Source organism: Anopheles aquasalis, chromosome 3 (assembly GCF_943734665.1).
Source record: "Anopheles aquasalis chromosome 3, idAnoAquaMG_Q_19, whole genome shotgun sequence".
Classification (NCBI taxonomy): Eukaryota; Metazoa; Arthropoda; class Insecta; order Diptera; family Culicidae; genus Anopheles; species Anopheles aquasalis.
Genome location: NC_064878.1, coordinates 33,694,002 through 33,716,826, shown reverse-complemented (window position 1 = coordinate 33,716,826; position 22,825 = coordinate 33,694,002). Strand labels below are relative to the sequence as shown.

General features: G+C 39.1%; 3 protein-coding genes across 3 annotated transcripts in view; 2 read left to right on the top strand and 1 right to left on the bottom strand.

The window, feature by feature from the left end:
* LOC126575807 (uncharacterized) overlaps positions 1 to 22,825 on the top strand; it is an 80,317-nt gene that overhangs the window by 14,106 nt on the left and 43,386 nt on the right. The window contains exons 2-8 of the mRNA XM_050236696.1: positions 9,022 to 10,720; positions 10,907 to 11,153; positions 13,106 to 13,160; positions 13,227 to 14,159; positions 22,134 to 22,313; positions 22,381 to 22,539; positions 22,603 to 22,812. Coding sequence (XP_050092653.1) covers positions 9,025 to 10,720; positions 10,907 to 11,153; positions 13,106 to 13,160; positions 13,227 to 14,159; positions 22,134 to 22,313; positions 22,381 to 22,539; positions 22,603 to 22,812 — 3,480 coding nt within the window. The 5' untranslated portion in view covers positions 9,022 to 9,024. The remainder of the gene's footprint in view (positions 1 to 9,021; positions 10,721 to 10,906; positions 11,154 to 13,105; positions 13,161 to 13,226; positions 14,160 to 22,133; positions 22,314 to 22,380; positions 22,540 to 22,602; positions 22,813 to 22,825) is intronic.
* LOC126575862 (ornithine decarboxylase 1-like) lies at positions 2,234 to 3,874 on the top strand. The gene is made up of 2 exons (XM_050236849.1): positions 2,234 to 2,720; positions 2,782 to 3,874. The coding sequence occupies exons 1-2, from the start codon at positions 2,284 to 2,286 to the stop codon at positions 3,668 to 3,670; spliced, it is 1,326 nt and encodes a 441-aa protein (XP_050092806.1). The 5' UTR covers positions 2,234 to 2,283; the 3' UTR covers positions 3,671 to 3,874.
* LOC126575849 (transcription initiation factor TFIID subunit 12-like) lies at positions 18,918 to 20,955 on the bottom strand. Its single transcript, XM_050236822.1, has 4 exons — positions 20,778 to 20,955; positions 19,959 to 20,702; positions 19,738 to 19,881; positions 18,918 to 19,677 (listed from the first exon to the last, which is right to left on the bottom strand). The coding sequence occupies exons 1-4, from the start codon at positions 20,953 to 20,955 to the stop codon at positions 19,028 to 19,030; spliced, it is 1,716 nt and encodes a 571-aa protein (XP_050092779.1). The 3' UTR covers positions 18,918 to 19,027.

Here is a 22,825-nt window from a genome sequence, read left to right as displayed (position 1 = left end):
CGCAGCCACGCTCCACAAGCTCGCGCACGAAACCTTCTCCCCCCGCGGTTTCTTCCGCTCTTTTCCCCGCTGCCTACGAGCGGTTTCATAGTGAGCGTCGCGCTCGCCTCTTCCTCAACCGCGTCGCAGGCAGAGGGGGCTTCTTTCTCAGCCGCCGCAGCCTTCATCCCGCTACGTCGCAGGCAGAGGGGTAAGCCGAGCGCTTCAAATTGCTAACTGGGTAGTGGCGCAATCTGGCGTTATACTGTAAAAAAGAATGCGGCACCAAGGATTATTTTAACATCAATTTTAAGACAGCAACCGCTTCTCCCAACGGTTATTGGCAAACGTCTGTCTGTTTAGTTTGTATTGAGCAAGAAGTTGCTGCTCATGCAAAAAAACGGGCAATACGAATCTGAATTACCTTGTAATACCATGCTGGTGTATGCATATGAAACCGAGTTTTTCGTTGTAAAGCTATATCTACGCCAAATGGAGCTGTAAAGCCAGTCTAAGTGTTTTATTAGGCATCTGTTAAACATAATCGGTGTGCAATTTTTCTAATTTAACACTATAACAAATATTTTCATTGCGATTAAAATGGCAAGTTCCGTTCCTTAAAACTGCGATTCGCGGACATCGTTCGCTTTTTGCCTCGATTTCAAAAAATCGGCGGCCGAATCGCATCAAATTTTTATTGATGTTTATGGTGGGTATGCTCTTACTGAAATATACTGCAAAGTGCGGATAAAAAAAATTAAAGTAGTGATATAAATGAGAGAACCACCAACCATCGAAAATGTTAGAAGTCATCAAATTGCATGGTTCTTCTGAAAAAAAAATCAACCAAAATATCAAAAACGTCAAAATTGGCCTATTTTTCTCGATGAACGCCACCGCGCGGAATATCTGCCAAGGACACGGTAAATGCAACAATTGGTAACAATTACCACTTGCGGCTAACTCACCAGAATTAATTCTATCAAATGAACATTCATTTGCTTCGTAGGGACAGGTAATGGCCGAGCAGCGCTTCCTTCTTTACAAAAAATTGAAAAAATGGATGGGTTTTGAAAAAATTGTAGTGATTGGCGGTTTTTTAGGTTAGGAATCCAAAAATTGCCTAAGATATAGTTGAAATGTGTAGCTAACGATATAGTTGAAAGATATAGTTGAAATGTGTAGCATAACTTTGTAGAATAATGTTTTGTCCATTTTCCATTCGGTTTCATATGCATACAACTGGTAATTACATATTACTTACAGTTACATACTTAATTACAGTGAGACACTCTTTTGCATAACATACGATAGCGATTGGAGGTAGAACCTTATTGCTGGACGTGGTTGCAGCTTAAAATACTAAAAATACGATTTTTGTTTACAGCCTTTTTAAACTATGGTCATTAGAGGGCAAATACACGTTTTCCTCTCTTCCTCCATTTGATAGTCTCAATTTTTTTGTACAGTGTGCATCTGTCATTGTTCAGCCGATTTTGACAAATAGGACAGTTGCAGAAATTTCAGTCTATGCCATTTTAGTAATGCATCACTTCACATTAAAAGAGCGGACTGAAATTGTCACACTTTACATTGAAAAAAATCGGTTAATAGTGAAAGCTGCGGTCGAGCAATGGATGGTGAATCCTCGTTCGCCGCATATGACGGCGCTGGCTTTTTTTCTGAGGTTCTATTTGAAAAATAAGGTTTATGCCAACAAAACGAAGACTATGAAACAACTTAGAGCAAATATTAGAGCTGAAATTGCCAAAATAACTCCCTAAATGTTGTCAAAACAATGTAAAAGGCCCGAAAAAGAGCTTCTTTTTTGTATGTCGAATGAAGGCGGTCTTTTGATCGATATCATATTTTGAGTATGGCACAATAAATGGCATAGAATAACTTAAATAAAACTGGTTTATTTTTTAAAATAGGCTGAAAAATTACAGAGTTATTCAACTTTAAAATTGGATACATCCTGATGGCGCACCCTGTAGTTGAACAGGTAGTTTTGGAAATGCCTTCATTGTGGGTTCTGCGATTGCAATGGCATCAGTAACAGTCACGTCTTCCTGTACGTACTGTCGGTAATCTGCGCAAGACTACACATTCCACAAGCATAACTGATAATCAAAGTTCCGTAGTGTTGGTAATGGCACCTTGATGTGACCTTAGAAATCAGATGATTTTGTAATCAGTTTCATATTGCGTTTCCTTTGCGGGCGTTGAATAATAGATGAAAACGAGAAATATTAAAGGCGAACTGTTTTGACAGATTCAGTCGAATGGCGGATAGCGTACGGCATGGAGCTGTTCAATCGTATTACTTCTCGTGCAGAATGTGTTGATGATTGTGTGCCTCTTAACGGCCTGATCGATCGTACTATTGCTTCAGGTCCGCATGAGGCACCAATTCATATACTGGAGGTTGATACAATTGTTTCCCAGTATACCGAATGGCTACGCTATTTGCCAAGAGTGAGACAGTATTACGCGATCAAGAGTAATGACGCTGATACCGTTGTGGATACGATCGCATTGCTGGGTGCTGGCTTTGACTGTGCCTCTCTACCAGAGATTAAACGCGTCATTGGATTAGGTGTATCGCCGAGAAGTATCATCTATGCACAGCCGTCTAAAAGTATCCAATCACTCTGTTACATTCGTAGCAAGGGTATAAGAACGGTGTTTGATAATGAGTTTGAGCTGGAAAAGATTGCCAAACACTGTCCAGAAGCAGAGTAAGGATTATGTTTAGCGCTATGCCGTTCTCTTCTTTTAATATTTCATATTCTTTATCAGGCTACTACTGCGATATCGCTTCGATTCTACCAACGTTAAAGTTAAGCTCGGATCGAAGTTCGGTTGTGACCCGGGCCAGGAAGCAAAACATTTGTTAAATTTGTCACGCAAGCTACGCTTGAATGTGGTAGGTTGGTGCTTTAAAGTTGGATCGATGAGCTCAGATGCCGCTGTATTTTACGATGCGATTCGGACCGGACGCACTATTAGCGATTATGCCAGATCCATAGGGTTTAACTTAAGTGTTCTCGATCTTGGTGGAGGTTTTATTGGTGATAAAGATGACAGCATTGACCGTTATGCAAAACATATCAATAGGGCATTGGAGGAATTCTTTCCGGACCTCTCATTGGAAGTGTTTGCTGAACCTGGACGTTATCTGTGTGATGCAGCAGTTACTAACGTGTGTACAGTACAAGGCAAACGATACATCCGCACTGATGAACAAATTGACACCGTTGGTTATTATCTAAATGATGGAATATATGGTACATTTTACGGGGCCAAATATCGTGGCATGGTTCCCAATTTGTCGGTGTGGAAATCAAAGGACAGATGTGAACCGAAAAGAAAGAGCAAGCTGTTTGGTCCTACCTGTGACGGCAATGATCACTTTATGGACAATGTGATGCTACCAGAGCTTGAGATTGGCGATATTCTTGTTTTTGAAACGCAAGGCGCTTACACTGCTGTTAACTCTTGTCGTTTCAACGGATTTCTTTTACCACAGTTAATCTGCTATTTAAGAAACAGTGTGATGGAGCTGTTGAAGCTAATAGCGGCGACTAACCTAAATGATGAAAAGGAAAAAAAAGAGATTCTTTTATCTTCTGACTATTTGAGATCACTCGTGGCAAGAAAAATGTCATTGTGCTTTGAACAGAAATAAATTCCAACAAAAACCATCTGTTCAATCCGTCATTGATCGGATGAATTGCAGTTTACAATCTACTCAATGTCAATCTGTTACTGAAGTACAATATATCACCGAGGCTCATATGTAATAGGCTCCACTCCAAGCCGAAAGAGTCTCCAAAAACAAAAATTATGTTTGCCGGGAAAAACCACCTTTTAAAATAAACCACATTGCTTACTGATCGCAACCGTCTGATAGTTCATGACTTATTGTAAAATGTTTTCTTATTTACGCATCGTCGAGAGCGCACTAGAATCGTTTCAGGAAGACTGAGCATCTGTTCCCTGTGCCCGATGTTTTCCCATGAATTCCGGCTGTTCAACAGCTGATCCGAAGCTTAAGGGTAACCGATAGAACTCGCTGTATTTGTAACATATGTGTATTCTTTCGCGATCTTGAATGCTAACCGTATTGTGTTGCTTCACAACGAGGACATGTCGATAAGATCAAACTTTCGCCTGTCTCGTTTTGTGATCTTTTAATGTGACAGCAGACTAACCAAAGGGAAAAATAAAAACGATGGCGAGTACCGTAAGTTTATTTATCAACCACATTTTAAACAGTGAAGCTTATATTAGCTAAAGGAAGGGCAATGTGCTCTATAATGAAAGATGCGTTTCATGACAGATGTTTTATATTTAATAGAAGACATAAATTATTCATTGACCTTCTGCGTTTATATTCGAATTGGCAGCTAATGCTATGTAAGATTGTTTCACGTTATACAACATGGAACGATTCGATGTTCGTTACTGCTAAATGTTTGAGATAATTATAGGGGGTTCGATGTTGGTATTCGGTTTACGCATGCTTTTACGCTTGGTTTCACGTTCCGCGGACCTATAAACTTTTTGATCTATCCTTTTGGCATTACATTTTGAGATTACGCTAGACTTTAACAATATTATGTTCAGTGATGGGTTTGCTTTCCAGCATACAATTTGCTTAGTGCAAGTGTGCTAATTGCTAGAGATAGCTGGAGAATCTTTAACAATAGGTAAAAAACTACGATCAACAATTTATGAGTTATACAGTTGTATTCAAAATAATAGCAGTGGGTGATTCATAGGTTAAAAAGTTACATATAATGGTTATTCATTCATCTATTCGAAATTTGTTTTTTTTTTCTACATAAAAAGTGACAAAAATTAAACAAGAATGCATAGTTTACTTTTTAAAATCAACCCATTACTAAGGGCAATTTTAAAATAACTGAAAAGTAGCTGTTATAAAAAATAGCAGTGTTTCACCATTCCTAGTACTTTCATTCGAGAATATGAAATTTGAAAAGAAAAATAGGTTCCGTTGCACTGGTATTGTTTTTTCCATTTCCATACATTATAGTATAGCCTTTATTCTTGATTACACAGGCGTATCGCTGAGGCATAGAGCTCGCATGTCTTTGACAACGAGGGACAGGGATCGCAGCCCACGATTTACGAATTACTGACCAAAACTTCCATTTTCATCGGCTTTGCTTCGGCTGAATCCACGCTTTTACGCGCTTACTTGTATATTTAAGATCATTATCCTGTTGAAATCATAATTTTAATGGCATTTCTGCCATGATGGTCTGTGATGCCTGGTATACGATAAAATGGCCTAGCAATATAGCAGAAAAAACATCCCATACCATCATATTGGCTCCCTCATGTTTCATTGTCCTTACCGTATACTGTGGTCGGTATTCTGTGGCAAATGGACGTCTTACGTACTGACGATGGTATTTTGATCAAACCAACACTACTTTGGATTAGTGAGATCACAAAACATTGCGTCATTTTTCCTTGGACCAGTCAACGTGGATTTTTGCAAACTTAAGACGGTTTGCAACATGTCGATTCGTCAACAATGGTACTTTACGGGGACTACGTGCGTACTAATAAGTCTGCATTAATTGTTGTCTAACCTTTACTGCCCCAAAAACAATTCCTATGCATCCCTAATTATTTTAAAAATCGATGTTGTATGTCGCGATATGCCTATCGTTTGGTTAGTTTACGTGCATCGTTTCTGGCCACTAGTTTCTGCCTCCACTTTCCATTTCAAATCATTGCTGATCATCTTGGCAGATCACCCCAGTCATTCTTGAATCTGCTGGTACGATTTTTCTTACTTTTCCATTTTTTTTTTAATCATTTTCCGATTCTCTACAGAACAATAGTTAGTGAGTCCCATATTACTGCTGTAAAAATAAAAAAGTGTTGCCTTTTGTTCATTTTCTGTTTTTTACATATTCATCGATTGATGCAAATACAAAATAACAATCAAAACAACTTAGAATCGTTTCCCACTGCTATTATTTTGAACAGCGCAAAACAGGCGTTTCTGCAAATTTTAGCAAAAAAATTCAACAAATTGCGATTTTGTTGGTCCAAATGGTATGTCTGTCTTATCAGTGATCCCATCACTAAATACCCACAAGATCGATTGATGAAATAAGCAACGCATACTTGAATAATGATCCTTCCTTCACAGGGTGGTTTGGCACTGCTATTATTTTGAACACAACTGTATGTATCATTTTTTAACATTGCCCAGCTGGACCATCAAAAAAAGGTGACAAGGCACTGTGTTATCTGTACATTTGGTGCATTGGCTTCGACTATCAGTATTCACAATACGGTGATAAGCGGAAACCCTTCTGGACAAGAGCCACGGTTACCATAACAGTAACGCCGGTTTTGCGCATTCTTTCAAGATACTTCATTTAACTTGAATACATCGTAACTTAAACGAGAAGTAGAACTTCGAAGAACCTTGAAATATGTTTAGCATAAAATATCAATATTGGGTAAAAAACTAATATCTACATCTAAAAAAATGCTTAATCTCAGAGGTTAAATATTTAGCTATCTGGAAGGGGGAGGAGCTATCTGGAATAGAAGGGATGTATTTGGTATGTAATAACTCCCCTACCCCCTGCAAGATATGTTTAAGTTTCCTGCACATTTGATAGGTTATCTAGCCACTTAGATATCAGTTAAAACCACAAAAATTATGTAATTTAGTAGTGATGCAGATATCGGTTTTTTACCTAATATTCTTTTGTACTAGGTAATATGGTTTAGAAATGTTATTTCAGCTGCTGATGTATTGATGTTACATCACACTCTCAAAATCACTTGCGTTCCACTCGAAGAGAATGTGTGTAACCGCTCCTCCACACTACAGCGCTAGTCGCGAGAGACCTGCGTTTTGATAGATTGAGAGATCTGCGCTCCATACAAATCAACGCGAGAGACTCTCTAACTCGTGTAGAAACTTATGTTTTGAAAGTGCTCTTGAAGATTTTGAAATTAGCTGGCAACCCAGTTGCCCGCATACCGTGTATGTACCGAATGACGTTTGGCTGAGAGTTCTGATAGATTTGTCCCGCTAGCCAAAGTGTATATAGGAAACAGGTGAAGTCATCCCGAACAAAATCGCTCGCGACGATTAGAACGAATGAGAAAAACTGACAGTTCGTGCCCTTGTTTTGGTTGCGTTGGAGACGCTGTATTCGCTTTGAGAAGTAAAAAATCCAAGTTCGAGTTCAAGGAACTGCTCGTTTGATCTAAATTTAGGAAATGTATCATTTAAACAGGCAAAAGTACCTAATATGCCTGATAAAACCATTGAACTTTACCGGATTCAAACGCACGTTGGTTGGTGATGAACGTAAACAGCTGACAGTTATTTAACGTTTGGTGCTTTATGTCAAATTGCTATGACTTCACCAAGATGTGTCAATTAACCAGGTGAAGTCAACCCGAACAATCCCTCGCGAAGATTAGAAAAATGAATGAAAAAAACGGACAGGTCGTGTAGGCTCCTAAAAGATTGTTTTGGTTGAAATCAGAGATGCTGTTTTTGATTTGAGGAGTAAGAAATCTGTTTCGAAGGTTCAAGTTTTCCAAGTTTTCAAGAATTCTGATTCTAAAAGTGTAAAAGGTCAAGTTTCCAATCCCTTCGCGAGACAGCACTGATGATTTGGACGCTACCGGCGGATGATACTCCCTGGAAACGGTGCCCCACGGATCCCCGTAAGTGATCGATCACTCGGTCGTTTGTTGAAAACAATGAGTATGAATCATTTAAACGAGCAAAAGCGATACTGTATCTGACAAAGTCATTGAAAATTTCTGGATATCCTTCGTATCACCAAACGCTTTCTGTCGTTTTGGTAAACATGTATTTGACAGCTCCTGAAGGAAATCGAAAATCCAATATGGCGGCGAGAGAAGTGCTATGACTTCACCTGTTATAGTTAACACACTTTGGACTTCACCTGTTTCACCTCTTCACCTGTCGTCTGGAGGAGCGGTAATGTAATCGTGCATTTAGATTTGGAGGGGAAACTGCCATTGTCGATGTCATTTCCACAGACTGCGGCGAGTCCACCGACCCTCCTTCGCTTGGTTCTATTGGCTCTGCTACCTGACTATCGACTCTCTTCTGGCCTCTTCATGTACAGTGACTCGAATCCGAATTCGTACGGCTAACCCCGCGCCAGCTACGCGACGCAAACTCATGCTCATACAGCCGAATTATATGCACAGTATGCAATTATGACAATTGATTCGAGTAGAGGAACTATCACTTGTTATGACTGATATCACCTTCTAGGAAAAAGTTAATTAGTTTGGCGTGGGGTTAGCCGTACGAATTCGGATTCGAGTCACTGTACGCCTTTGGTGCCCCTACGTCTGCTGCAATCCTGGTCCTCATCCAGGATAATGCCAATAGGTATCATACCCGCCGTGATATGGTACGCATACGCAAGTCGCCTCCGACGATATGCTGCTGTACGCGCTTATGACTCTCATGGTAATGAGTCGGTACGTTCGGTTAAGTTAGGCGGTGTTGCTCGCTTACGACTCCAATGCTGAGCTCCACACAGGTCCTCCATACCTGAGTATAAACGTCGAGACGTTGTCGTATAATACTTCTGCGCGGCCCGTAGCTATACGGAACGATCCTTAAAAGCGCGTTGATCGCTTTTGTCGCATTCTGGCATACGTAGTCCACGTGGCTGTTGAAGTTGAACCGTCGTCGTCGATCATGACGCCCAGGTACTTCAATCATTTGGAGAAGATGAATTGGTCGCAGCCACTTTGACGATGCAGCTTCGCCAACGCCATCGCCTCTACCACCTTGTCGATAGCTTCGCATGGACGTAGATTTTTTTCAAATAAGATTTTGTATTTTTTTTCCATGATAAATTTACCAAACTCGATTGTCTGTCTTAGTTATTTTAACAGTTTCCAGAAATTGTCCATTTTTTTACACACGTTAAAATTGAACAGTAAGCATTATCTTTTATCATATTGTTTTGTTTTCAGATCATGTTGAAGTGGACCGTTACGAAACGTTCAGAAATGAACAGCAATAGTGCCCGTCTACAACCTGCACGGAAATCACTCGGTGCATTAAGTGATCAGATGATGATTGTGTCCGGTGAGGTCGATAATGAAACAGCAACCAACATCAAAACAGAGGGTCGACGATCGCTTGGAATGATTGTCCATTGCCATGCGCAATTCGATAAAGAGAACGAATGCATTACATCAACACCACAACTTGCAGCGGCTAGAACGTCGACTTCACCCTACTCGATGGTGCTACGAGATGTTAGTAATATAACACCCAACTCAACCCCTTGTCGATCGATGAAACTGACCGTCAGAAGCAGGAAACGCACCGCCGCAGCATCTAGCATACTGGAGCCAAAACTAGGTGGTAGCTACAGAAACACTACTGCACGAGAAACATACGCTACCACGTTGCCATCGTTTGACGTCGAATACTCCCCATATGGCATGAAAAACGTTCCATTTTTAGCATTACGTGGTGTTGGTTTAACCGATTTTAATAAGCCTGGTCGATATTTTCACGACAGAATAGACGATGGTGCGTCCAAAAAATTAAAGTTGGAAAAAAACCACGAGGAGATAGCCAGACCTCCTGTGCAGTTATCGCTGCCATTTCCTTGCACACCCCTATCTTCGCGTAATAACCATACGCCTATAAATGGGATGGACTTTCAGCTAACCTCTTCTGTGAGCAAAACAATTTACAATAACCATATATATGTGCCTGAAACAGTGCACGAAAATGAGTTGTCTTTTAATTCTTCTGAGATGGGTGATATTACGCTTGAAAAAATGATTGATGCTATTCTGGCAAGTGCTAAGAAAGACATGAAATCGGTTACACCGCGCCCGAAGCGTACATTGAGCAATAAATCGAAACAATCGAAAGGATCCTCACCAACCTACACAGCTGCTGATGATCCAGCCACGGATTTGTACGTGCTCGAGCAGCGACTTCCACAGCAGTCAAAACGTGACTCAAAGAAGGCAATGACAAATGTTGAAGAGAACGGTCAGGTGAACGAGCGCGAGATAAAAACACCAGAATCGAACAACTGTAACCCCTCTGAACAGCAGACTGCAGAAGAATTTGAACGGAAATCCTTGAAAAGGATGGATGCAAGCAGTCCCCTAGAGTTTCCGGCTTGTCATTTGCGTCGCCAAAAGGCAGTGAGGCGAAAACATAAAACCGATGCTGCTCCAGCGGCAACCTGCTGCCCATCGTTTAGTGATCATTCTGACAACATTGTCAAGAACTTGTCCAACGTGCCTGAAAGTCCTTGTACACCGCAGATGCTCTGTAGTCATTCAAAAACGGAACAAATGATACTATTGGAAACACCTATTAGCACCGTATTGAAAAGTGTTGTAAATAGCGATTTGCAGTTTCGACAAGAGGAAACTTCTTCCAATGTGACCCCCCGTATTAGATCAATTGATCTACAAGGGTCTTCTACTCCAACGGTTTCCTTTAACTCCAAAAAAACTTTGGAGATAAGTACTAAAGGCTTGGGATACTCTCCGGAAACAACTCCGGAAACCCGGAAAGTAGGGCACAATGACTCACTACAAAGACGACGATCAAGTTCAGCCCTTACTGAATTCCAAGTTCGCGGGACACTCGAGCTCAATATTCGGTTGGATGCGTATGGCCGTTTGCTCGTACACGGTGAGTGGTGTATGGTATGCCATCGTTGTTGTGTTGCTTTATAAATATTTTGATTACAGTGCACTATGCTCTGCAGACTGTAGTAAGATGAATGATTGAGAATTAAGCATTAACAACAAAAATCTATGTACGAATTTTACATACGATCTCTTTTTAACTTAGTACCTCTTTCCTGTCGTTATACAGTCATTAGATGTACGGATCTGCAGCGCACGAATGGCAGTACGTTAGAATGCAACACCATAAATGCATACGTCAAAGTGACTTTGGTAAACTCGGTTGTAACAACTCAGGTAGAGCAAGTGTTTCAACGGACCGCTGTACATAGAAATTCTAGCAGACCTCACTTTGACCAGCGTTTTTACCTGGACGTATTACCCAACGACGAGCGGCGTGTGCAATTGACCGTATGGCATCGGAATCGTGAATGCAAGTAAGTACGCATGCATCTTTCCGACGATGTCTGGGTTGAGGTTTGATAAGAATTGTTCGGTCCATATTCAAATCTTATCGTGTGCTATAACATCCACGGGATATTACTCTGAATAGTTTTTTCAGAACAATTGACTAGTATATTATCTAGAGGCTAGACGCCAAAAATGAGAAAACGAGCTCCGTTTTGGGTATTTCATCTAACTTCTCAATTCCTCTCACAATGCCACTGCGCATGAGCTTATTGCGGTATACGAGAAAATTGACAGTAGTTTCAGGCATGATGCTTTTTTTTGGGAGTGTACTAGTGTTGCTGACGTCTATGTGGCTGGTTGCACGCGATACACTTTGGTTTTAATGGGCTAGGGGCAAGCCCTATTACTTTCCATCTCAAGTTTCCATGTGATTTAATCAACGCTAGTGTCCGCTTTTATTACTGTTTATCGAAAGCTCAACGAAATGAAAACAATATAGTGGTGAGCAAACAGAATAATCGAGGCCAAAGTTATACATCGCTGACATAAAAGACTTAGCCACCGACGGTCAACTTGGATGTGTGATTGCAAGAGCGAGTGAGAGCGTGTGCTTTGAAGAGCAAGTGTGCGTTCGGCTGGCTCGATTTTGAAATGTAAATTTGCATTTAAGATTCCAGCCAAACTGTTTTTCATATTTATCGAATTAAATTTTGTATCCTTGTAAACGATAACAGCATTGTCAAATGAAATGAAAGAGGTCCAGGGTAGCTTGCCTGCTCCTACAGCAGGTTACAGGTATTATGTACGCTAGATCCTCGCTAATATCATTGAACGTTAATAAAAGCGCCTGCGCTAGTTGATATGAAAGTGATGAAGGTACAAGTTTTACGTTTATGTAACGTTCTGTAGAGCAAAATGTGTTAATTTAAAAACCATATTATTGAGCAGATAAACGAATACCCCCAGTGTTCTAAGAGAATTTTTTTTATAGTCACTCTTTGATGAAAAGATAGTAGCATAAATGTGACAACATTTGGTGATTACATGGCATTCTGGTTTGAGATAAAAACTTCAAGATATTCAATATTCTATATAATTTTGTAGTAGGGAGTGCTATGTTTTATAGAAATTTTAGCTTTATTAAGCAAATTTTAGCTTTATTTATATCTATGATAATAACTGTTCGTTGGGAAATCATACTTGTGCACTATTGGTTTCTTATTGAATTTCTTTTTGACTACAGTTTTAAACGATTTGTTCATTAAATCATATTTATATTGTATTGTGTTTAGCTATGACGCTATGATGAATTCGTGAATAGGAAATTTTGAATTTGAAAAGATAGTAGCATAAATGTGACAACATTTGGTGATTACATGGCATTCTGGTTTGAGATAAAAACTTCAAGATATTCAATATTCTATATAATTTTGTAGTAGGGAGTGCTATGTTTTATAGAAATTTTAGCTTTATTAAGCAAATTTTAGCTTTATTTATATCTATGATAATAACTGTTTGTTGGGAAATCATACTTGTGCACTATTGGTTTCTTATTGAATTTCTTTTTGACTACAGTTTTAAACGATTTGTTCATTAAATCATATTTATATTGTATTGTGTTTAGCTATGACGCTATGATGAATTCGTGAATAGGAAATTTTTGTGAGAGAATCGACACATAAAATGTGATTGACTCTATAAAAAAGTTTAAAAAATTCAAAAATAATAATGAGCACTGGCTGATAATGATTTCCCCGTATCTAAATAAAATGTTTTGTGCATAATATTGCTGAATATAGTTCTGTGTTGGCATATGATTCTAAATTTGAACAAAATGGATCAGAAGAATTATCAGTGTATAAAGGATTAAAGAAATCAACGAGTGAGGAATGTAGTTACGATTGTTGAGACTAAAATGAATGCTACAGATAAATTCTGATCAAACCTATTCTAATAATTAATATCATTCTCTTTTCAGACGGAGCGAATTTCTAGGATGCATGTGTTTTCCAGTGAAAAATGCTATCAGCAAGGTAAAATGCACTACCCAGGAAAAAAATCATCACTTATTACATTTTTTTGTTTTTTTTCGTTATCAGGAAATATACGGTTCTTATCGACTACAAACTCAGGCTTGTCTGGCAAATCCTAGTGCACCAATAAGCGATATTATGTGCGAAATTTCTCAATCGAGTGTGGACGAAATTGTCAGCATGGAAGACGTAAGCAGTAGTGCAATAGCTGCGGCTCCTAGTGGAACCTCAGCTACGGGAACCGTGACTATAGGATCTACTGCGTGTTGTGCAGATTCTTCAATAGAGCTTAGCAAAAAGGCTATCGAACAGCGAGATGCAGATGAAAATCTATTTTTACGTTTTCTGGAGTTAGATCCTTCTCCAGATGGGGTTCAAAGTAGCGGTAGTCTACCTATTTCAACAACACCGCGGCGAACTTCTATTTGCTCTGGAAAACCAACTAACTGTGCAGGACGTACACCTTTTACCATTACAAAACGATTGGTTCGAAGCGGTGACCGTGGTTATGGGTTTTCAATCGTTTGGACACATCCTCCGAGAGTGGAAAAGATTGAGCAAGGGCTGTCGGCAGAAAAGGCTGGCATTTTACCGGGCGATTATGTGGTATTTGTTGAAAAACATAACGTGGTCACTATGCCGGAGCAAGATGTGTTAAATTTGATTAAAACTCAAGGCAACACTCTGCTTTTGGAGATTTTTCGTCGCCCTCTTCAAATTACGGCTCAACAGCAGCAGAAACATCATTTAGGAAATGATTTACGCAACTCCACCGTAGATATAGCTTGCCCGACCACCACTACTAGTAGCAGTGGTAATCTTTTAAATTTCACACCGTATCACATGGCAAACAATACGATGCTGGCATTAGACGAATCGGAACTGTTTTTGAAGACTACGCCCTGTGGAGCAGAACGCGCCTCAACCGCCTGTTCTAATTTTTCGGTTGAAACTGCCAAAAGAAAACTGCACCTACCACAAGTTACATTTAGCAAAGAGGTAGGTAATGGTGTCGTAGTTTAACACAAAGCTTGACAATCGCTATTTGTTGTTTTGACATTTATTCGGCGGGGACATTGTATATTAAAAATGCTAATCGCATAGAATTACATCGACCAAACAATTCATTTGGTTAATCTTTTTTTTCAACAATGAATTAAATAATGCCATTTGTTTCTATGGAATCAGTCAAATACCAGGGGCATACCTTAAAACTGCTGTTTTTTTGTCGAAAATCACATTTAAAAAAAATCAAAATCACATTTAAAAAAATAGAAAACCAAAAAATAAGTTAATCTGAGTATTTTTTCTTGCTAGCTGTACATTTTTCCTATCTTCTGGGCAATTTGTGTATACCATGCCAAAAGAATTGTTCATTTAGCGACACAAACCACCCGTCATGCCATTTTCCGACAACTTCATACAAATCGAAGTGCTGCTCGGCCAGCGCGTGACCGATCGTCGAAAAGTGGTGATATTTGGAATGGCCCAGGTCCAGTTAATTAGCTGGGGGGAGGTACAACCGCCCAGTTTATTTAATTAAAAAAAATATGGACCAATTTTGATTCGTGCAGGGATCTCAACCTCTCATGCCTTTGATCATAAATCGGCCTTGTTTCATGCAAAGCACGTATTTTATATTTTGATTATTTGCTGGTTTTTGAAAACTTTCAAAAGACTTCAACAGCTTATAATAGACGACACCCATCTGATCCAACCAATCGCACAACATTGTCTTGCGTTCAAAGCGATTTGGTCTTGCGGTAGAAAATGATGGTTGGCTGGGATCTATTAACGATTTTATTCGTTCTAGATGCTCAAAATGTAGCCACTTTTAATCGAAAGGCACCAAAAGAAGCCGGAAGGACTTTCTTTTTTGCCTAACAAGCAAGAATTCGCATCTGTTTCGGCGTCCCTACATCTTCATATCGTTCAATTCATGCGGTACCCATTTTGCAACTGTTTGAACTTTTCCGTGGCTCTTAAGCATATGAAAATGGTTGATTAAGTAATTTCTAACTACTGGGCAAGTTTTTTCGATTACGTATGATTCTCATCTAAAAGAACCTACAATTCATTGTCCTAAACTTTTTTGAGTAGATTTCCACGCTTCTTGCAACTCAAGTCAAAATGGTCATCTTTGAACCGATTTAGCCAATTTTTGCAAGTGGTTTCCAATACCCCGTTGTCACCAAATGGAGCTCCCCGTGAAAGCTCTTTTTCAGGCACAAAACTAGACATGATTAAGCAAGAATAAATATATGTTGATGTACAGTATCACTTATGATGTGAACTGATTTATGTAAACAGGTGTTGAATTAACACAAAAAACAGTATGGCATGTCGATGAAAGCTCAATTTGGTCTGTGAGCCCATCTATAAGCAAACAGCAGTTTTAAGGTAATTGCGAAAAACTTAATTACATTTGGTATCTACTTTCCATGGTCTACTGCTCTGGTATTTCACACAATGCAACGAGTTTATTTAGTAAAGTGTATTGTTCATGTTCCAGAAGGTTGAGTCAGAATGCGTAAATATTAATCTGGCACAATTTGTGTTTTTGCCAACTAAATACAAGCGCGGTTTGAAGAATTCTAGGACAAATGTTCAAAATTGGTTAGCAATTCAATTTCAAACAAAAAACAAATCAAAATTAACTTTAAATATTAATTAAATGTTCATGGTGCTCGGTTCAAACGGTGCTAAATTATTTTTAGCGTTTTATTTTTTTATATACTGTTTCGGATAAAGAAGAGAACCGGTATCGGTCGTGAAAAGCAAACAGGAAAATCTGAAAAAGAACAATAGCTATGAATCCATGCTTATATTATCAAAGCACTTACCTTTTTTCAGTACGGTCACTGTAAAAGAATGGCACTATGTTTTTTAACAATCATGTTATTTTATCGCTCATATTTCTGAGCTAAAACGTAATACATATCTCCTAGCATATCTTTGCAATCAAAGATATTAATGTATCAGGGACTAGATAATAAATTATTTTTTAGTTAGAGTAATTACACTACAATGCACATATACGATCTTGTTTGTTTGTCGGTTGTTTTTACTTGTGCGACAACTATTTATTTAAGTATTATTATTATATTATGTAAATAAATCGAACCTGTTCATTGCAATTCGTTTTTATTTTCATTTTTTGGAGTTTCTGTTTTATCTAGTTATTTATTAATGAAACATGCTGCACGCACTGTTGAGCTCGATAACAATAGCTTATTATATGTTTGGAAATTGAAATTAAGGTGCTTTTGAGGGTGAGGTGATCGCTGAGACGATTAGATCGTATTGGTGTTTATTTAGATAGTATTTACGGTGAAATGTGAGACAGTTTCTACACACAGCCAAAATTTGGCGGCTAAAGTCAAAAAAAGAGAACTTCATTTTTCCAACATTTTGGAAAAAATAATGGCAGATGGAGACAAATTTACATCTACGGTACGGCCTACACTGGAGTGCAGCATTATGTGTCTGCCGATCAGCTTAAAGCATATTATATTTTAAAAAAAGCTGTTTGCAGGTGTGTTAAAGTTATTTCGCGATGATTCTGTAGTTTTTCTGAAGTTCTTCTTTTCAAGCGTCCCTACACACACCATTATTTTTTTTATATGGAGCCTTTGACTTTTGCCGACAATTTTGACTTTAGCCGCCAAATTTTGGCTGTGTGTAGAAACTGTCTCAGGGGTAAACCTAAAATATAGGCCCTTCACACTCGATTTTTACTGAATAACTGTCTATAAATTAATCGATTTTTACTTTTACAACCATCACTAATACATTCATTTACGTTCCTGCATATGATGTGTGTGATAATCAAAACTATAAAAATAGCGATTTTAAGGTCTCTCAGTAACTCAACGCGAGGTGGGGGGGCCTACACCCAGCGAAATTAAAATAGCTCCATCCGTTTTTTTTTCTTTAAAAAAGACGAGTAATTAAGATTCAATCAAATGTCTTCTGCTACATGTGCTAAAACAGTTACGGAGTAAACTAGCATCAGTTTTTTTTGTTTGGTTTAGCCGTTTTTTGGAACATCCAAGACAACTCAAAAAGGGTGCGAAATAAAAATAGCACCAATTAGCGTTAGCTGACTCATTTGCTCTCAGCGCTATGACGTGTAAGCATATACCAAAAGCCGGCGATACATGAAGCGTAAACTCTCGTATAAACTCAGAATGTAATGCCAAAAAGTTTACATTTGCCGTTTACACGGTGTAAATAGATTATAGGTCCACGGAGCATAAAGCCTAGCGTAAACGCTGTTTGCAAGCGATTTGCCCCACTACATTTCCTGTTTGTGGTTTGCATTAATAGTGAGTGTTCATTACTAGCGTTTTTAATCTTTTTCTTCGGAAAAAAGATCCTATTTTTCTCACAAAAGTCGATAAAAGTTCAGTGTAATTCGGATTACACGTCTCAACCCGGTCATGTAAACATGTTCAAGTGTAAATTAATTTTATATTTACGCTTGAGTTTACGCTTCATGTATCGCCGGCTAAAGGATTTCTATGATTCAGATCCGGAAAACGGGTTGACCAGTCGATAACTTCTGTATTTTTATCAGAAAACCATGTTTTGTGCGTTGTGAAAGGAGAGTAGCACCATTATATTGTTTAAAAACAAAGTCCTGAACCATCAATAATGATTCGAAAGTATCCTAACATGTGTATATAATCCTAAGACTGCATTGTTGTTTTTCTTTAAGCCAACGGATGCCTCCGTCGAGCTAGTAGTATTGCAAGTCATCTAAACCATCACGGTTGATCTTTTTTAATCTAAAATGATCGAGTAATTCCATTCTTGGGAAAGGAAATGTGATTTTTCGCGAAGTTCAAATGATACACCTTATGCAGCTCAGTTAGTTTGGGTTGCCATAGTCTTTTAAGTAACTCCAAGTTATCACTACCTGTTTGCTAATTTGTGCTAATTTGTTGTACGTGACGTGTACTGATTGTCAGATCCAATTTTGCGCGGATTTATGATGTTGATCTTTTCTAATTCATTACAATCTGTAGCATTGTCCGTTGATCCTTCGAAAAAACTCCAGTTTTCTCCCCACAATTCCCAGTGAGATCAAGTTTATTGCTATTTTTCAATAATTTCCGTCGGTTATGATAACTTTCGACCCATTCTTTTTTATAAGCTCGCAGATTATGGTAGGTTATAATTTTTACCTTTTCCTCGAAAGTAAGATGGTCTGATGGAATCATGGTAACTAAATCAAATGGGAAAAAAAACATTTCACTGCTAATTGCACGTATGCAATTCCACTTCATTAGAGTCCATTTTCATAGGCCTGAAAACCAAAACATAGTTCTTTAAAGTGAGTGAAAATTAGTAAAATCAACCTGAGTTGGTGCTATTTTTATTTCGCCTGGTTTTTTATTAAAAATTGTGTTTAAATGTTCATACTAAAAAAATATATCCAATACTGCAGTTCAAAACATTGCGAGTAAGCACACGCATAAAATTACCATAGAGACTGGCATTGTTTCTAAGATTTTTAGAAAAATAATGCCGAAAAACATGGTGGTGCTATTTTTATTTCGCGCAGTGTATTTCAGTCGTTTACCCAGGATTTTTACAATCATAAACAGCAACTAACATGCCCAGCATTTCGGATGCACAAGGAAATAAAAATGAATGTTACTAGTATTTTGAATTTAAGTGCATAGTTGACAGATGTATTATAGCATTCTTCTGTATGATAGGCATGAATTATTTTAATGTTCGCATTTCATTAGGCTCCCATACCATTCAAAAGATTCACCATTAAAAAAAGATCAATTGCTCGCAATCTGAGTCTGATTTTATCTTCTCTTCAACCGTGTTGCACAAAATCTTTTATCATTTTATCCATGATGATGCCGTATTCCGCTTAGCCCTGCTCCAAACCCAGCTTGAATGCTTCCACCCAATGGCCCTTGTAGACGGATTCCTGCTCCAATGCCAGCTCCGTGATTGCCACGAGCACCTATTCCTGCTCCAATACCGGCTTGAATACCACCACCAAAAGTTCCGCGAATCCCAAATTCTAAACCAATACCAGTACCAAGTCGTCGATTCTCTCGCGAAAAGTCTCTGCGACGCACACATCCTCCTGTTCTGCCACCACCAATCTGTGACTTGCCATGTGTAGTTTGGATAACCACTGTTGGCTGCGTTGAACTTGCAGTAGGTGTTGTAACTGATATCTGCTTTATGGTATTAGTAATCAATTCAATCATATTTTGATTCGATGCAGAAATCATTATGAATTGCCCATTAATGTTGATGATAATGTTAATAGACAGCGAGGATGCAATTGGAGTAACGGTTGTCGGCGTTCTTGACGTCGTTGTAGACGGAGCCTTGCTTGTTGTGGTAGTGGATGTTAAAGTTGAGGTTGTCGTTGTGGTCGCGGTTGTAGTAGCTGCCGCAGTCGTTGTGGTACCTCCAGCTGTTAGACTTTGAATTATAGCTGCGATTGTGGCTTGGTCTGCTGCGTTTACGGTAATAATAGCTTTGAAGAAAATAAACAAAGATAAGTTTATATAATTATGAAGTAGAGTTTCATACTTACAACCACCGATATTGAAGGAAACAGTAGATCCTGAACTGGAAATAGTAGTGATAGTTGTAGGAGTAGCTGTAGTAGTCGATGCACCTAGCGCTGCATTGATGGCGTTAATGGTTGCTTGGTCGTTTGCATTTACAGTTATTAAACCTGTTCAAGAAGCATTTGAATTATACACCGTTTTTACACCACTAAGTCGCATTGCGAAAAAAATCAATCCTACTTACTTCCGCCAACATTGAATGTAACTGTCGATAAACTAGCCGTTGTAGTTGGAGCTGCAGTGGTAGTGGTTAGAGCTACTGTAGTAGTAGTGGGAGCTACAGTCGTAGTAGTCGGTGCTACAGTGGTAGTGGTCGGAACAACAGTGGTAGTAGTGGGAGCTACAGTGGTAGTGGTCGGAACAACGGTGGTAGTAGTGGGAGCTACAGTGGTAGTGGTAGGAACCACAATCGTCGAAGTCGTGCCAGACCCTCCAGCAAGTATCCCAGTTCCTAGTAAACCGGAAGTAGCACCTATACCTGTTCCTAGTAATCCACTAGTGGTTCCAGATCCAAGCACTCCCGTGCCAAGTAACCCGGAAGTAGCACCTATACCTGTTCCTAGTAATCCACTAGTGGTTCCAGATCCAAGCACTCCCGTGCCAAGTAACCCGGAAGTAGCACCTATACCTGTTCCTAGTAATCCACTAGTGGTTCCAGATCCAAGCACTCCCGTGCCAAGTAACCCGGAAGTAGCACCTATACCTGTTCCTAGTAATCCACTAGTGGTTCCAGATCCAAGCACTCCCGTGCCAAGTAACCCGGAAGTAGCACCTATACCTGTTCCTAGTAATCCACTAGTGGTTCCAGATCCAAGCACTCCCGTGCCAAGTAACCCGGAAGTAGCACCTATACCTGTTCCTAGTAATCCACTAGTGGTTCCAGATCCTAGGATTCCAGTTCCTAGTAACCCGGAAGTAGCACCTATACCTGTTCCTAGTAATCCACTAGTGGTTCCAGATCCAAGCACTCCCGTGCCAAGTAACCCGGAAGTAGCACCTATACCTGTTCCTAGTAATCCACTAGTGGTTCCAGATCCTAGGATTCCAGTTCCTAGTAAACCCTGAGTTGCTCCTAGGCCAGTGCCAAGCAAACCACCTCCTCCTCCCAAAAGCTGTGGTGCGGCTTTGACGTGTAATGGGATGAATATCCCCAGTAACACGACTATTAAAGTTGGTCGCATGTTTCCTTAGTCCGCTCGAACGATCCGAATAACAATCGTGTTTGTCGGAAGTAACCTTCGGCGGGTACAAGGGAACCAAGAAAATTTAAAACTGAGTGTTCTAAACATGGTTTTAGTTGGTTTATATATAAGTCATCTAATCTCTAATGCGTCAGACCGGCCAAATATCTCATCAATCAAGCCATTGAGAACCTCAACGTCTTCACAATTGACGCATTATAAACTGTTTCAAGCGTTGAACAAAGGGCCTTGTGTAAAATGTTAAAACACCACACGGATGTTAGGGTTACAACTGTTTGAAAAAAGTCGATTCAGTTTAATGCGACACATCTCATTCAAAGCGACACCTGTATTTGTATGTGCCCAGAACAAGAACGATAGGCATGCAAGGAGCAGGAACCCAAACCATCGACCTTAAATGTTTCGAAAGCATGTAATGTCTTTGCACGAAGTTATAAATTGACTGTTTAGTAGATTAATTATTTCACCTTGTAAATTCATCAATTATCATTAAACAGCGTCTGCTCATCTTTTTTGTCTAAAAATAGTAAGTGTAACGAACTGCAACTTTCTTTTGATATTATAGTTTATATGAATTAGCAGAATAACAGATTAATCCCAAATCAAAATGTTATTTGCTGTACGTACAAAGTCATGACGATTTTCGATTTAACTCTCGCACCAACTGATGTTTCGATACCCCTCGGACCAACTGATGGGTCTGACCAGACCTCTATGCTTTTACACGGAGTTGTATGGGCGTACATGCTGTGTTTGAAACAATTTTTCTACCTCTAGGAATCAAATAATTGAGCTCTCTCTTTTGCATATGTGTTTAGCATAGCCTAAACTATGTGACAAGACAAAAATATGGTCAAAATCTGTTCTACTTTTGGAAAAAAACACATTTTAGTTTCTCGATTTTTTCCCATGCAAAAAGTGCCTAAAACTTGTATGCGAATTCGTACTTTCCTCTCCTAAAATCATCACCACACATAAACTAATAAACTCTTTCCAAGAAAGTGTACGCCCATACAACCCCGTGTAAAAGCATAGGGGTCTGGCCAGACCCATCAGTTGGTGCGAGAGTTAAAATATAATTAAAAAGCTTTTTAGATAAATTTATGCTATAAAAATATAGCATTTTATACGAGCAGCATTTTGAAATACAATTGCAGTCTATTGTTCATCAATTCACTGATCATCGAAGAAAGTTGCTGCATCAGCTGATTAACCGCGAGCAACACTTCATCAACGCAATCAACTTTGGTATTGAGCGTTTTGTCAATCCTTTGCGAGAAAGAAAAGATTTAATCTCGTCAAATGATCATAAAACTTTATTCCAAAACATCGATGAAGTAAGTATTGGATAGAAAAAATATGTATGAATGACTTTTGATCAATACAATTCATTGCTACGTCAAGCTATCACGGATATCGGAAGACATTTTGGAGCAAGTTATCCAGAATGAAACGGAGTTCCGAATTCATTTCGCATCGCGGGTATATTTATCCAAGAGCACAGCAATTTGTGTCGCCTATCGTAAATATTGTAATGGGCTCAAGAAAGCCGACTGCGTGTTGGTATGTTTGTTTATGTGTATCCTATGATGGTGTAACTAACAAATGTTACCGTTTCGTTAATAGGTCAACAAGTCTAGAAATTCGAACTGTGATTTTATGAAATTCATAACCGAGCCCCCGGTGCCGCGAAAACGTCCAGATCTAACTACCTTCATACATCGCCCGCTACAGCATTTTAGGGAAATTTTAAAACATATGCAAATGATCGCATCCCATTGTCGTGTAGATAGTGAAGAACAAATGAATTTTAATAGCATAATTAACGAGTTGCAGGTTGGTGTACGCC